The sequence below is a fragment of the Monodelphis domestica genome, chromosome 8 (assembly GCF_027887165.1).
Source record: "Monodelphis domestica isolate mMonDom1 chromosome 8, mMonDom1.pri, whole genome shotgun sequence".
NCBI lineage: Eukaryota > Metazoa > Chordata > Mammalia > Didelphimorphia > Didelphidae > Monodelphis > Monodelphis domestica.
The window spans coordinates 32,416,305-32,432,926 of NC_077234.1; the positions used below are offsets into that span (position 1 = coordinate 32,416,305).

Below are 16,622 nucleotides of genomic sequence, written 5' to 3' on the forward strand. Positions count from 1 at the left end.
TGGGTGTTTTTAAATTGCATGAGGGGAGGGGCCCGGACCTGGGCCAGGGAGGGAGGGTGGCTGGGCTTCGCCGGAGCTGCAACTTTTTTTTTTTTCTTTCCAGACGACCGACTCCCCGGCTGCCTGCAGGCCGAGGTCAGTTCAGGCGAGGAGCTTCGGAGCGCGCCCTGTTCCGGGACCAGAGTCCGGGGGCCGGGAGGGTGGGGGAAGGGCCAGGAGCTGCCAGAGGCAAGGTCGGGGCGGGGCTCCCGTCTGCTGGTGCAGAGCTGGCTTTCAGCACCCAGCCCAAGGCCCCGCGGTCTAGGAAGTGGGGGGGCGGGGGAGGTTCTTGGAAAGAGGAGGAGGGGCGCTGGGGAGCAGATGCTGTTTTCGGAGGGGGGAGGGGTGTCCCTGACCTCCCCACTTTGGAGACTCAGAAGAACTGGGGAGGGGGGAGTGGGGACAGCTGGAGGAGGGACTGAGGTGACGAGGGAGCAGATGCTGTCCAGGCGAGGGGGTGTCCCTGACCTCCCGAGTAGGGGGCTTGGAGGGGCGTAAAGAGAGGGGAAGCAGATGCTGTTCTAGGCTGGAGGAAGGGTGTCCCTGACCTCTCTGTGTAAGGGCCTAGGAAGGGCTCGGGGAGGGGGTAGGTGGTGGGGGAGAGGGTGTCCCTGACTTCTCTGGGCGAGGGGCTAACTGGGGCGCCGGGTATGTGGGCTAGTTACCATCCTTCACGTGGGGCAGGGGCATCCATGACCTCCATCGGTAGAGGAGGCTCAAAGGGGCGCCTGGTAGGGGTGGGGGAGATGCTGCCCTCTCCCTGGGGCAGGGGCGTCCCTGACTTCCTCTGGCCTAGGATTCACAGAGACTCTTTAAGCTGGGGATTGGGGGGCCACGCTCGCCTCGGATAGGAACTGGGGTTCTCTTGGCTGGTGGCTGAGGCTGGGGTTGTTTGGGGGTCGATGTCGTCTTTTGAGGCAGGGGGTTGGGAGGGTCGATACCGCCCTCTGGCTGAGGCCACAGTTCCCTCGGCGGGGGCTGGGGGGGGAGTTTCGAAGCAGCCCTCCGGCTAGGCCGGGGGCGCCCCGCGGTCTGGCTCCGGGCCCCCGCGGGGCCGGCCGCAGACAGCTGGCTGGGCCCCTCCCCCGCAGCCCGGGCGGGGCGGGAGGGAACATCCTGTCTGCTCTAGGCGCACCGCAGACAGGCTCGCGCGCCAGCCGGCCAGACAGCGCGCGGGGCCGCGAGGCCCAGGGAGCCCTGCGGGCGGGGGGGAGGGGAGGCGGGCACGCGCGAGCCCGGCCGCGGTAGCGCGCCGGGTGGGGAGCGCGGGGGCGGGGCCGGAGCCACAATGGAGCGCTGAGGCCGCGGGGCGCGTGCGCGCGCGCGCGCCGGCGGACGGCGGCGCGCCCCTCCCCCACCCCTCCCCCTGCGGCCCCTCCCCCGGGCAGCCGGAGACGGCGGCGGCGGCGGCGTCGTCTGCGGGAAGCTGTGTCTCCGCAGTGACGTGGGCGGTCTGTGTGCCCGGTGACGTCAGAGGGCTGGCTGTGTGTAGCCATGGGGGGGGCGGGGGGTTCTGAGCGGCGGCGCCGGCTGAGCCCTAGGGAGCCTTGGAGCGGCAGCAGCGGCGGCGGACGTGGAGGCGGCCGATCCCGGGCAGCAGCTCAGGTACGGCCCGCCCGACCGGGTCCGGCCCGCGGCCGGGGAGCAGCGCCTTGGGGACTGAGGCCGGGGGGGGGGGGGGGGGGGGGGGTCGCGGCTGCACTTGACCTGGGTGCTCGCCGGGGATGCCCTGGCCCTGGCCGGGTCACAGAGCGGTCCGGGTGGGGCGCGGGGAGCCAACCCCGGACCCCTTGAACTTGCGGGGAGCCCCCACGGCCGTGGGGAGGGGGGATCCACGCGTGTCGCCATCCACTCGTGTCCCCGCCGCCGTCTACCAGACTAGAGGGAGGGCTTGGAATAGGAGGGCTGGGGACCCCCGGGCTGGGGAGAGAGTAGACTTCCACCGGAGTCTGTCCCCTGTCTAACCTCCTTGACTCTATTCCCCCGTGTCTAACCTCCCCCCTATGTGTACTCCCTGCGTTTGTCCCCCTGTATCTACCCCGAGTCTTCCTCTTGTCCTCCCCGCTCCCCACCCCCCAGCTACCCCCCTGTCTAGTCCCTCAGGTCTACCTCCATGTCTACTCCCTGCTTTCCTCCCCGTGTCTACCCCCCCCCCCCCATATCTACTCCCTGTCCACCCTCCCCTTCCCTGACCGGTGTCTATCCCCTGTCTTCCTCCTCCCCCCTCGGTGTCTTCCTCCTCCCTCGGCCTTCCCCCTCCCTCGGGTGCCTTCTCCTGGTGTCTTCCGTCCCCCTCCCCCCTTGGGCCCCCGCCCCTGGTGAGTGGCGCCAGTTCCCAGAGTGGGGGCAGTGACGGAAGGGGAAATATGATGGGGGTGGTGGTGGCAGGAAAAGATTGCTCCCGCCCCCACTCCCCTACACCCCCTCCTCTGACTGAGACCCTTTCTGTTCGGTGGGGGGAGTTGTAGGGATGGGGGTTGGGACTTCCCTCTCTGCGAGTGGGGGAGCGGCAGAAGAGACTGGTGTCTTCCCCCCCACCCGCACCTCCTTCACTGGCCGGCTCTTGACCCGCCCGCTCTGTTGAGTTTCTGGGGCAGCCGAGAGGGACAGGATGGGTGAGGAAGGGAAGGGGATTTCCACCCGTGTGTCTCCCTCCCCGCTTTTACCCCTTCTCCCTACCAGCCTCCACCCTGTTTGAGTCTAGACTAGTTCCCTGGGGCAGACTGAGAGGGGGAGGGCTGGGGATGTCCCAGTCGGATTGGCGAGGAGGTGGAGGGAGGACTCCCACCGACCTGATTTCTAGTGTCCTGCCTCCCCCACCCTTCTCTTGGGTTTTGAATTGAGTACTTGACTCCGCGTGGGTGTGAAGGACTTTCGGGGTTTGGGGAATCCCCCTTCCTCCAGGTGATCCTTCTCGTCCTCCTTGGTTTGAGTTGGCCCTCTGCGGTGGGGGAAAGCCAGTGGGTTCCTAGTTTTCCTGTTGTCCTTCCTTTCCCTTATTGGGATGGATGGAGTGAATAGTTCTGCCCAGAATTCCGGGCAGCAACGTCTCCTCTTCTCCACCCCCACCCCAATTTCTTCGATTTAGTCAGTTTTTCTTTTCATGAGAAGGAAGTAGGAGGATCTTTCCCCCTCTTTTCCTTTCTCCTTCCTCCATTTGCATTCTTTGTGAACAGTGTCTGCAACTGCTTTTTGTCCCAGATTAGTCTTGTTCAAGGTTGGAGGGTCAAAGGATTTGGAGTTCTGTAGTTCCCAGGCAGCAGGCAAATCTACTCACCTTTTGGATTTACCTACATTTTTTTTTCTGCCCGAATCTTTGATTTCATAACTGCTACCAAAAATAATTCAGCTGTACTGGGCAATTAATGCAAAAAAAAATCAATGCAATTTAGATTAGGCCAACAGTATTTACCCATGATAGAGTGAGTGCTGATTTTGAACACTTGATTTTTTTTGTCTTCCTGTAAGTACTTAGAGTTAATTCTTTCGAATGATATTAGGGTATGCAGTAAGTAAATTATTCTGGCTATAATGGCAGTTGAAAGAGGCTCCCTAGTGATTAGCTTTGGGTGAGTTGATTCGAGTGCAGCCATTGTGTCATTCTGTATATTGTGAGTTAGCCCCTCTGCTGCCCACAATCCATATTTCTCCTTCTGATTGCACCAGAGACACTTTTCAGGCTGCCTACATGTTTAAATTGAGGGTCTTCAAATGAAATTATTTAAATAAATGGCCATCAAATCAACTGATTTAAATGTTATTTTGAAATAAGAACTTGCTTCAAAATTGAGAAAATTCTTTCAAATGGAACCTTTGGCTTCTGGAACAAATTCAAATATAACTTTTTCTTGTCCCCACCCCCTCTTTTCTTTATTGCAGATTAATTGAAAAGAGAATGAAAGGAGCATTGTCTAAGAAGGAAATCTGGCAGAATTTTCTTTAGGTGTTGTTACTTTTGGTTGCAGAAATCCAGGTGGAGATATAGTCCGGGGTCTTCTTTACTGACATCACATAACGGGGCCAACTATAGGCTGTCATTTATTTGCTAACATAGACTATTTTTTTGAGGAATATATTTTTTTCCAGTCTCCTCAGGTGAGTTTTAAATTTATCTGTACTGTGTTATAAGTATTTTGACTTTTGTTGATCTCTTATATGCATTCACAAATAATGTATTTAGCATTACATTGTCAGCCCATCTCAAAAAATAACTTTAAAATTAGAAAAAATATATATCTGAAGAGTACATGAAACTCATTTAGACTCATTTAGACTTAAAAATGTAGTGTGTGTTTTATTCTTGGAATCAGAGGCAAAAAGGTGAAATCCTTTTATATTTAACAGTTGAAAAGTGTAAAGATAAGTCTTTTGAGTTAAAGCTTTCTCAAGAGAGACATGAGGGGCTGGGAGGTGGCTCAGTAGATAAGAGAGTGGGGCCTGGAGATATGGAGGTCCTGGGTTCAAGTGTAACTTCAGACATTTCCTAACTGTATGACCCTTGGCAAATCCCTTGACCCCAATTGCTTAGCCCTTACTGCTCACTCTTCTGCCTTGGACCGATATATCCATTCTAAGACAGAAGGTAAGGTTTTTTTTAAAAAGGGCATGACTGTGAGAATAAAGTTAATTTAAACATTTTCTTTTTTTCTTCCAGAACAAACCACCAGACTAAGATGCAAATTTCATACTTAATTATTTAAAGCTTAACAATTCAGCCATGGAAACTCTCCAGACCAGCTTCCCTTTGGTTCAGGGCTCCAATAAAAAACGGAATGGGCTAAGAGATGAGGGTAGCCCTCCATTGAAAAAAATGATGACAGAAATGCATGTAAATGGGAAAGTGCTGATAAATTCTTTGCCAACTGTGAAGAAAGAGAACATGGATGATTATGGCGAAATTCCAATGGAGACTGATGGGGAAAAGGCCAAGCCAAGCTGTAATTCTGTGTCCGAACCTTTGCATTTAAACCCTAGCTTAAAGCACACACTGGCACAATTCCACTTAAGTAGTCAGAGCTCACTGGGTGGGCCTGCAGCCTTTTCAGCACGTTATTCCCAAGAAAGCATGTCACCTACTGTATTCTTGCCTCTTCCATCACCTCAGATTCTTCCTGGGCCATTGCTCATCCCCCCAGATAGCTCCACAGAACTTACTCAGACTGTCCTGGAGGGGGAATCGATCTCTTGTTTCCAGGTTGGAGGAGAAAAGAGACTGTGTTTGCCTCAAGTCTTAAATTCTGTACTCCGGGATTTTTCACTCCAGCAAATAAATACCGTCTGTGATGACTTGTACATATACTGTTCACGGTGTACCTCCGAACAGCTTCACATCCTGAAGGTCCTGGGAATCCTTCCGTTTAATGCTCCATCCTGTGGGCTGATCACACTCACTGATGCGCAAAGACTGTGTAATGCTTTGCTCCGTCCACGTACCTGCCCTCAAAATGGTAGCATGCTTCCTGCTAAAAGCTCCTTGGCCCAGTTACAAGAAACTGGCAGGGCCTTTGAAGTGGAACATGAGTGCTTGGGTAAATGCCAGGGTTTATTTGCGCCCCAGTTTTATGTTCAGCCCGATGCACCATGTATACAGTGTCTGGAATGCTGTGGAATGTTTGCGCCCCAGACGTTTGTGATGCACTCGCACAGATCGCCAGACAAGAGGACATGCCACTGGGGCTTTGAATCGGCCAAGTGGCCTTGCTATCTCCATGTAAACCAAAAATACTTAGGGACTCCCGAAGAGAAGAAACTCAACAGTCTTTTAGAGGAAATGAAGGAGAAATTTAGTGTCCCGAGTGCAAAGAGAGCGCAGTCCAAAGTAAGTGTTTTCATCCTAGTATGTGAAAAGCTGCCCAGTTGCTCTGATTGGAAGTGGGAGACGTGTTTTCTAGAAGTGCATTGCTTATTTCAAAATCAAACATCCTTTTAGGATTGCATTGGAGAGATTTTAGAAATGTAATTTGATGCATTTTAAGAAACTGGAGTGGTTACAAATGTAGCCAAATGAGAGACTATCATTGCTTCACATAGATAAAGGGAAGCTAACTGTTCTGTTTCTGTGATTTGTGATCATTTACTTTTGAGCATTAGCTGCTTTTGCAAATGGATAAGTAAACCACAAGGACATCTCTTGGTTTGCCCCAGTTGGCATTTTTGAGTGACACCAAAGATTTTTGGCATCATTTAGATTTTGTGATCCTTGAAATGTGATAGAGAAAGAAGGTTTGTTTGAAGGATTTGTGATTCAGTATTAGGATAATCTTAAATTTCGTAACTGATTTTTAAAAAAGACGAAATTGTTATGGTGTGGGGTTATCTAGATAGCAGGAGAAATGAGCAAAAATTTAGATCAAACAAAAGGAAGGGAGAAAACCTTGTGAGATGATGTTGATATGGTTGGTTATCTAGTCCAACCCTTGTACAGTTTAAAAGGCATTTTATAAACATTTCCCCCCATATCAGCTTTCTTAATTCATATATAAGCCTCTTCCTTGAGGGTCTCAATATTATATTATGATGAGTAAATTTCTTGAGATTGAAAAGCAGCAAATCATTTTTCATTTGAAAATCCTTAGTCACAAGAATAGCTGTGTAGCTTTTAATTCTTCAAAACATCCTTGGCTGTTCCTTTTTTCCAGATGAAGAAGAAGAAAATGCAGTACAGATTAAATGACTCCTTGAAGGTCACAGGGCACATAAATGTGCTATAGTAAAGAGCATAGCAAAGAATAGACTTTTGATTCCCTGCCCTGGATATGAGAATATTGCCCTTTAAAGATATGAGAATTATGTTAATTGTTCAGTTCTGGTGTTAGAAAATGAAAGAGAAAATCTGCTTCTGCCAGGATGTATTACTATGGACTATTTCAACTAGATAAGTTTGGAAATATCTTGCTTCGTGCTTGGCTCCCTATATTTGGAATGTAGTAGGTGCTTAATAAATGCTCCTTTCCACTCCCAAAGTTGGAGCTCACCTGTGTGGGTGATAGGCTCAGATTTTTTTTTTTTAAGCAAAGTTGACATATCACCTCTTCAGATTCCCAGATTTATACCCAATTTATTCTGTTTTAACTTCATACTGAAATGAGATGTCTTAGCCTGTTCACCTCAGAAATTTCTCTATTTATGTAATAGCAATGCTTCCTTCTTTTATGAATAATGTCCTGCCCAGTGAGAATAAAGATTGACCTTTCTGGTGTGCTGGTGGTCTCCTGAGAGGCTGGTTCTGCCACGAAGTTTGTGGTGGTTGTTCTGGAAAAGGTCTGTTCTGTGGTTTTAGGATACAAAAAGTTAGAGGGATAGGAAAGGCCATTTCCTTGTCCATGCTTTGCTCAAACTAAAGGCTGGCCTCTGGTTTGATTAAGATTCAGACTGATCTTCAGGCTTTTGTGATGTGATTAGATGTCCTTCTGTTTAACTTACCTGTTAGCAGTAAATAGTAAATTTGAATATTGTTACTCATGAAGAACTGACATTTTTAAGTAATTCTGAGTTTGCAAGACTCCTTAAATGCCTCACCCCATTTGAGCCAGACAGAAACCCTTGGTGGCTAGATCCCACTAGTGCTGTTATCCTTAGTTGAGGAAACTTGAAACTACAGAGCTCAGTGAGTTTCCCAGGGTCACCAGCTGCTCAGTCACAGGCAGAATTTGAACTCAGTTTGGTCTCCTTGGCCTCCTAGCTCAATATTGTGTCCAGGCTACCTCTCTTGACTGCTCCCTTGCTTATATTTCTATATAATACCCTCTGTGGTTTAAACGATTTCCAGAAAGCAGAAGGTATTGAGATAGGAAATCTTAGAAAAAAAAATTGAAAAAGCAGTTGCCTTGGACCTGTTTGCCTTTTTAATTAATCTAGCTTGTCTTGAAGTCAGGAAGACCTGAGTTCAAGTCCCACTCCTGACACTTTAGTTCTGCTCAATACCTGTAAGTCTTTTAGTGCTCTAAAATGCTTTGTCATTTGTAGAGAATTTCCTCTCTTGGGAGTTCCCTATATGGTGAAATCACAGATCTAGTCCCTAACCCCATTTACATGTATGTAAGACTGGAATGTATAAACATTTTGAGTAGTGAGTTGACTGCTGCACTCTCAATTCAAACTAATCTGTTAAAATACACATAAGCATGGTGAAATAGAAAGTCTTTTTTGCCTTCATGTCTTTTGGATATTACTATCCATTATACAGTTAGAATTACATTTATTTTGGAAGCTAAAATAATTGATACTTTAATTTGCATTTGTAGAGCTGAAGCTTTGTTGAATAGATTTTACTTAAAAAACAAAAGCTTTAAAATTGATAGACCGATGCTCCTTATTTCCTAGAACTAAAGTAATCCAGATAGGGGAAAAGGAAAATGGCCCCGTTGTTTGTTCATCTTTCATTTCCTTAGGAAAATTGTTGATTTTTCTAAAGATTTTTGAGTGGTATGAGAAACACAAATTTATGCATGGTAAAATGAATGTTTATGGACAGAACTTTCAAGGTCCCAAATCTTTTCATGAGCATAAAGTGAGTAAAATCCTAGACTTACGGGATATTTTTATTATCTTCTGTTTCCTTTAAATGCTAAAAGTGTACTTACTAAAAGTCTTTCAGTGAAATAGTATTTGCTTTAATCTCTGCTTGGATAGACCCTCCCTTCCCCACCCTGTAACTTCCTGTAAATTAAAGCCCGGGCCCCTCCTGGTTTTAGTTAGGCTCTCTCCTTGGTTAGTTAAAGCACATGCAAATAATACATGGCTTATTTATTGCCTTTTGAAAAGAATTTGGCAAATCTCATTGCTTTAGACTACTAATCCTGTAATCAACAGAGGTTGAAGTGGATTGCTTCCGTCTTACCTGAGAGAAGGGTTATAATAGAAGCAGCATATTAAATATAGATTTCAGAAAGTCTACTTTAAAGGACATTTCCAATTTTTTATTTTTTTATGACTTTTTGACTTGAGGTTTTTGAGAAAGCCAAAGGGTCTGAAGTGAGAATTCATTTTCTGATAACATTTTTCTGACTTAAAAAAAAAGTTATCCACACAATCTTAGCTTTGCACTTCTGTATCAACCCTCATTTCCTGTCCAGGAGATAGGGATATTAATAGTCCCAATTTCTATACCCATTTCCTATCTTAAAACCGGTGTCCTTTTTTGTTTGTGAAGTAACAATCTTACTAGAATACTTGAGAGTTGGAACAAATCAGTTGTCTGGGTAACTGAAGACAGTACTACATTGAAATGTATTTCAATGAGTATTATTATTAAGTATCACCAATTGACATCAGGCTTTATTTGCTCTATCACTTGTAAGGTTTTGCTTTCCCAGGAAATTGTTACTGGTTTGTAATTAGCATAAATTGTGGGTAACTGGGGCTGAGGGCCAGGAGTAAGTAGGTTGTGGGTGAAAAGAGGGAACTTTAAAGGGCCAGCCACGGGAGGGACACTTTTAAACCAAGTTGATATGGTGCCATGAGACATTATGGGTGAAAATGAAAGCTTTGCTAGTGGAATGTCATTTAGGATGTACCTAGCTCTTCCCATAATAGTTAATGGATAGACAAGGTTTTCAGAGAGGTTCAAATGTAGCAGGTTCCTCCTTTTTGTACACATAGTAGCAGTGCAGCCCTTAAATCTTTTCACTCAATGGATGACTGAAAGCTGTTGGGTAAGTGCAGTGTAAGAATTAAATACTGTTGCCATTGTCTGAGGAACTAAAGTGACTTGGAACTTGCTGGCTGGAAATTTGGTGTAATCAAGGACCTGCTTCAGGAAGTCACCATTTCAGGCCAGCTACCTGGAGAGGATTCTCCGGCTGAGTCTCTTCACAAGGAGGCCAGCTATGGTTGTCCCTGCTTCCACTCTGGCATTTGGATGAACCTCCGCTCGCTCGCTGTCTGTCAGATATTTAGAAGCAGTTTGGGAAGAGTGCCACCTTACGGCTTGAGAAATAAGACATTCCTTACATGCTGGCTTTCACTTTTGGAAAAAAGTATTATTTCAAAAAAGCCTTGAAGACCAAGTCAGACGGTCCGTCTGGCTAATAGCTGCGTCACTTTGGGTGTGGAAAGGAGAGAGGAGAGTACAGAAAGGGTAAAAGTGTGTAACCAGTGAACAATACTTTGCTGGCAGTGTGTGCATTATTAATTAGTTATGCATCTGTAAAAACTAGGGAGTGATTAAGAATTGGGTAATTACCAGTCCATTGGTGCCCATTATCTATGGCCAGGTACTTAGAATAGTTTCAAAGAAATGTTAGTGAACTGGGATGAACTTAATTTAAGGATCAAAACCTACATCTGGTCTTTATTCAGAGCATAATTCCATATGTGTAAACTCACTGGAATACAATTTGGTCTCAGAATATTAAAGGCAATAAAAATGTAACAAAAATAATAGTTTTTTAGCAGTAGCTTATAACAATCATTAATCTTCATTGTTTGTTTTCTATACCATTGTAGGGAATATAAAAAACATCTAACCCTACTTCCAATTTCAGAATTATAGTTTGATATACTTTTTCCCTTTGGGCATTAAGTCATTAATGTACCATTTTCATGATTATTTCTGAGTTGGAAGCTAGAGTTTTCTTGATCAGAAGAGCATCTGACACCTTTGTCTTGAAGGCTATAAAGTGTTCTTAGACACATTTTCATCTGACTGTTAACATTTACTGTGTGAGCCAGGTGAATTAGGTATTAGTAACCCTATATTTGAAAAAAATTGTGATGATTGGCTTAAAAAATTTTGCTGTTTTTTTTGGATATAGCTGTCACTCCAAAGATGTTCTCCTCTTCAAACCGCCCCATGTTACAGATGAGGAAATGAAGGCTCAGATTAGCTGTTGGCTAGCACAGGTGTGACTAGCTCAGGGCCTTTGACTCTTAAGTCCACTTCTCTTTCTAGTACTTGCCCATGATTATCAGTAAGGAAAAAGAAACCTAAAGATATTTGCATGCAGAGAAATCCTAATAAAGTAGAGGCTGATTGGAGAGAAATCCCTACCTCCGATTGGGTGGGTGGGTGGCATGGCCAGAATGTTAGCTACCTGGAAGCCCCTCTGTGTGGTTGAGGATTCAGGCTTTTGTTTCTATTTGTTGCTAGCCTTCTCATTACCTCTGGGGAAAGTGCAGAAACCCATCTGTTGGGGTTATAGAGATAGTATCTATACTATAGAGGTATAGAACCTCAGTGACCTTGAGAGCAGTACTCCCACTTGATGCCTTTTTTTTTAAAATAATTCTTGGGCTTTCATACTGGCCCTGGTTTTTTTCTGTCTACCTCACCTTTGTTTCCCTCCTGACAGCCTTATGAATGACTAGGCTACTTAGGCTCTGGCTTAATTGCTCCCTAGGGAAAAAGCATGTATTTGGTTGGGAGTCAGAATACCAGATCTCAGCTCTTCTTGTTACTTGTTTGATCTGGGGGTGAAAGTGTGCTGCTTCTTCAGGTTCAGGCTGAGGGCCCATCAAACTGAGCTTCTGTGTTTCTGAGGGAATCTCTTGACTAGTCTGGGCTTCCATTTTTCATCTGTAAAATGAAGGGAGTGGACTCAACTGACTCTTCTGGTCCTACAATCCTGTGATACTTCCTGTTGTCTATCTAAAAAACTTCTGTTATGTGGAAAATCCAATTGGCATACACTTCTCAATCGCGACATTACAGAACTTTAAATATATGTTATTTGATGACAATGTGTAATACTTATTCTAAGTCCATAATCTAATGAAGTATGGTTATTTTTAGTATGTTTTTTCTTTTCTTCGTTATTTGTCTGTCTTGTCTTCTATATGAGTTAAAGTAACCTGTTTTTTAGTTGAGATTGTGTATTTCATTTAACTGTCATCTACAGTACAGACAGTGCTAGGCACCAGGTGATAGCACCCGTCAAACATCAAGGACCTCACATTCTTATTAGGGAATAATACAGTACAGAGTTGGGAGTGATGGGGCTAAGGATAGAACTGAACCACGGCTTCTGGGAAAATATGAGGAAAAGGGAACTGATGCTCAGTGGATTGAGAGCCAGGCCCAGAGATGGGAGGACCTGGGTTTAAATCTGGCCTCAGATACTCCCTAGCTCTGTGACCCTGGGCAAGTCACTTAACCCCCATTGCCTAGCCCTTGCCACATAGTATTGATTCTAAGGTGGAAGGTAAGGGTTTAAAAAAAAATAGAAGAGAGAACACAAAGCTGGGGTATTGGGCTTCATGGAGGAAGTCGAAGTCAAAGTTGGAGCTCGTTAGTGTCCCTGGAAATCAGCATAGTCCCTTTAATGTCATGAGTCACAAGTGTGTAATAAATATATCAATGATAAGCTTGCTCTATGACAAAGGTGCTTTTTTTATCCCTTACCTTCTGTCTTAGTAACAACTTTTAAGACAGAAGAGCACCAAGGGCTGGGCATGGGGGGGTTAAGTGATTTACCCAGCTTTTACCCAGGTTTACACAGCTAGGAAGTATCTGAATCCATGTCCTCCCACCTCCAGGCCGGGAACTCTATCCATTGAGCCACGTAGCTCCTTCTGATGAAAGGTTTTCAAGCAGCCTGCACATTTGGAGCAGTGTTGAGTAACATGACATAATGAAAAGAAATCTGGTCTTGAATTCAGGAAGGCCTACGTTCAAGTCTGCCTCAGACACATCCTGATGGTGTGACTTGGAGTAAGTCACTTAACTTCTCAGTGTGCTTTAGGCAACTAACTCTAATAATTGCAGAGAAAGTCTTGGTCTGCTTTTGCAGAGGATTCCCTCAAACATAGACCAAAGAAATCACAGGTCCAGTTCTTAGCTTTATTGAATACAACTGAATTCTAGTATAAGAAAAGAATTTGACAATTTCCTGGTATTTAGAGTCTAATAAAAAGAAAAACAAGCTTTGTGGATTTTCTTCTGAGAGTTTTGATATACAGGCATATTACTGACTAGTTATTTTGCATTTCATTTAGTTTAAAGTAGTTTAAAATAAGAGGTGTACATTTATGATAACACTTTGTGCCTTTGTCATTCCTCAAAAGGCTTTTTTTCAATTCAATGACCAATTTGAGCACCAGGAGTTTAAAGCTAAGTAGAAGCCTATCAGGCCTCACAGTAACTTAAAAGAAGGGCTTGGATTCTTTTTTTTTTCCAGTTTGTCACTTATTTTTCAAATTAATTATGTTACTGTGTATAAAACTGAGCTTCTTGAGAGATATCAGAAGTCCTTTAGCTCTCATGCCCTTCATTTTATTAATTCAAGAAAAATTATTCTGAATTTAACGAATAAAAAATTTTATGTATAAAAAAGGCTTACATGAGAAATTTGAATTTCTTATGTATAACTTGCTTTCTCCCCTTTTTAAAATAAATCCAATATATATAGTACTTTCACAGCTAACCTGCTTGTCTATGTCTCAAAAATAACTTCCTGTTCTTTTCTAGGCATTTAAAAAAATGTTTCAATGACCTTTTTTTTTTTGGTAATATGATCACTTAACTCTTCTCCATAATTCTATCTCTCTAAATAAAAAAAGAAAAAAGAAAAGAAAAAACCACAGTCCTTGTAACAAATGAGTATAATCAAGCAAGACAAACATCATGCTCAACAATATGTGTGTTTTATTCTTCACCCTAAGATCATTACTCCTCTCTTAGGCAGTGGGGAACATGAAAGTAGAGCTATTTTTAAAAATACTGTACACAAAGTTCATGTGGTATGTTTTCTAGTTACTTGCCACCTTGTAACACTTCTCTTTTATTTTAGTTGTTGAATCACTCATTTATAACATGGTGAGAGCTGGATGAAATATAATGTGTTTAGTTTTTTCTGTATGATTTTTTTTTAGGGATAGTGTTACTAGTGTGTTTTTTGTATTCTACTGAATTTATCTTGTATGGAACATTTAAATTTCTTGCTACTACACACGGGAAAAAACTGCTAAACAGGTCTGTTCACTCTGTGTCTAAAGTTGCACCAGTTAACTATGTGGGTCATCATATGCTGGTGTGCTTGGAATCACATCAGAAGTGAAGAGTGATAATTTTATATTCTTTGTATAACAGGTATCCTAGGAGTGCACACTATATTTTACATGTGTCAGCAATATTGGTAGATACTTAAGGAGATAGATAAGTTTATTTGTGAAACTAGTATTCTGTTGGTCTAATAAACATTTTGGTAAGAGTAGTAAGTATAATCTATATATGTTGCTCTTGGTGGTTTGTGAACCACCAAGTCTTGTGGACTTGGCAATCAGGGGCTTACTCCTTTCTTGGTGTTTGTTTTATTTTGGCATCAAATATTACATATTCTGACATTTATCTATTATAGCACTAATTTTCCTAACTTCTGGTATTAAAAAATATTAAGAAAAGTCTTTGATAAGTGTTTGATTCTGGTTAGATCTTTGTAACACTTCCACTCTACTGTCTCATGGAGTGGGAGTAGTCTTGAGTTCTTGAAGGTTATGCCAGTGGAGTACTAGAGCTGACCAATCTGGAAGGGCTTCCACTGTAGGTCTGGTGATGGACTGGCATCTCTTAGAGAGCCTCACCATTGCTGGAATGTTGGCTATCGAGTCACAACATTTTTGGCCACAGTAACCCATGATGACTCTGCTGAGGCTGGCAGACTGTGATTTGCATTTGTGATTGGTGAGACTGCTCATGCTGATCCCAGCATAGCTTCAGAAGTGTGTTCCATTTTATTTGGTATGTCACTGGAACTTACTTGAAAGTTTATTATTTTAAACTGGTAAAAATTAAGTTGAGTTAACTTTGTGATGACAGAATAGTTTTAAAAAATTCTTAAGTCAATACTGAATATCTGTTCCAAAGCAAAAGAGAAGTAAGGGCTTGGTAATTGGGATTAAGTGACTTGCCCAGGGTCACACAGCTAGGACATGTTTGAGGCCAAATATGAAATCAGGACCTCCTGAATCCAGGTCTGTTACTCTATCCACTGAGCCACACTCTAGCAGAAGTTCTGAAATTGTTCCATTTTGGCACTCTAGAGAACCCTAGGATCCCTTTTCAGCATATCATTTTTTCCTTCATGTACAAGATATAAAATTCAAAAGAATTACTGAAGAAACCACTTAGTTGAATAAAGTAGTCAAAATGCTTATTTCAAAAACCAGATATATAGTTTCCAACTTAAAGATCCATAAAGTATTTATTTATGCAGTAATCATTTCCTATTTAAAATTGAACATAGTATCTAATCATTTTTGAAGCTTTTGAGTTCTAGTATAAGTTGCAGTATCTTTGTGTAAACTAGGAGATGGGTGAAATGGTTCTTAATATTTGAAAATGTTAAGGTTCTAAACTTAGTAACTATCAACAGAAACGTATCTAAGTAAGTGTGCTCCTTTATGCAGAAAATAGAATGAAGAATGTGCTTTGTTTAATTTTTCTTCCCAAATGTAAGAGATTATTTTTCACATGAGAGACAAATACAGATTGTAACACAATCTTTCTACACTGGATTTTCTTTAGAAGGTTCACTTCTCAAAGGAGTTTTGATCTAGGGAGCATGTTGAATCAAGGAGGGAGGTAGGTAAACATTTGAAAATGAACACTTCCTGGGCAGCTAGGTAGTGCAATGACTAGAGCATTGGACTTGGAATCAGGAAGATCAATTTTGAATTCAACTCTGAGACCCTGGGCAAGTCACTTAGCCCTGTTTGCCTCAGTTTCCTCATCTGGAACTAGAGCAGGAAGTGAACTGGTGAAGGATTTGGAAAACCACTCCAGGATCCCCAAATGGGGTCATGAAAAACTGGACACAACTGACAAAAATACTGAACAACAACAGTAAAAAACTAGATGGGAAAATGTTCTTCATTTTTAGGTGCAATTAGATAGCTGGGTGGTGGATAGAGCATTATGCTGGGGTCAGAGGGACTTAGGTTCAAATTTGGCCTCAGGATACTTTCTAGCTGTTGTGGCTCTGGGCAAGTCACCTGATTTCCTAACCTTGCTGCTCTCTTGTCTTAGAATTGATACTAAGACTGAAGGTAAGATTTTTTTTTTAAAAGAAAGAACACTTCCTGCTTAGGACTTTTAAATAGATTTTTAAAAATCAACTATTGTGCATAAATCCTAATTAAGTCAATCTTTCTTTGCATTTTAGGAAATTTCATATGGTTTCATAATTTAAAGAAAGTTTTTTGAGGTGTCTGAATTTTAGCTTGTGGTCCTGAGATAAGCTTGTCATCTGTTTGGGATCAGTAATCACCAGACTCTACCTCTACTTTGTGAATAAATAGATGAAATACACAATTTGCCCTGTTGAAAGGCTTGGGGCCAGAAAAATGGTGCCCGAGCTCATTTTTATTCCTGCCTAGTAGCTGCCTCTCTGTCGTACAGCAGAATCACTTTGTCCCTTTCTGAAGTCCTAATTTGTCTGTTGACACAAATAGAGAAGGGATGAGAAAATCCATTCTGCATCTGTGAATGGTTCATTGCTTAGTATGTGTTTCTTCAATTGCTCTAACATGCAGTTAGGATAATTTATAGTTGAATTTTATTGTTTACTCTAGCCAAACTTAGTGAAATTAACCTTAACCATTTTATTACAGTCACTTGCATGTACTTTTCCATCTTTTGTACAACTCAT

The 16,622-nt window shown here is 43.3% G+C and overlaps 1 protein-coding gene across 4 annotated transcripts in view; it reads left to right on the forward strand.

Moving 5' to 3' along the window:
* Positions 1-16,622, forward strand: part of SKIL (SKI like proto-oncogene) — a 34,301-nt gene continuing 17,679 nt past the window's right edge. Inside the window, exons 1-3 of one of the 4 annotated variants that reach the window (XM_056807794.1) lie at positions 1-135; positions 3,919-4,134; positions 4,694-5,857. In XM_056807794.1, coding sequence (XP_056663772.1) covers positions 4,757-5,857 — 1,101 coding nt within the window. In that variant the 5' untranslated portion in view covers positions 1-135; positions 3,919-4,134; positions 4,694-4,756. Of the gene's footprint in view, positions 136-1,412; positions 1,645-2,501; positions 2,655-3,918; positions 4,135-4,693; positions 5,858-9,429; positions 9,693-16,622 lie in introns of those variants that run through there. The other 3 variants (XM_056807793.1, XM_056807792.1, XM_056807795.1) reach the window with 3 other exon arrangements.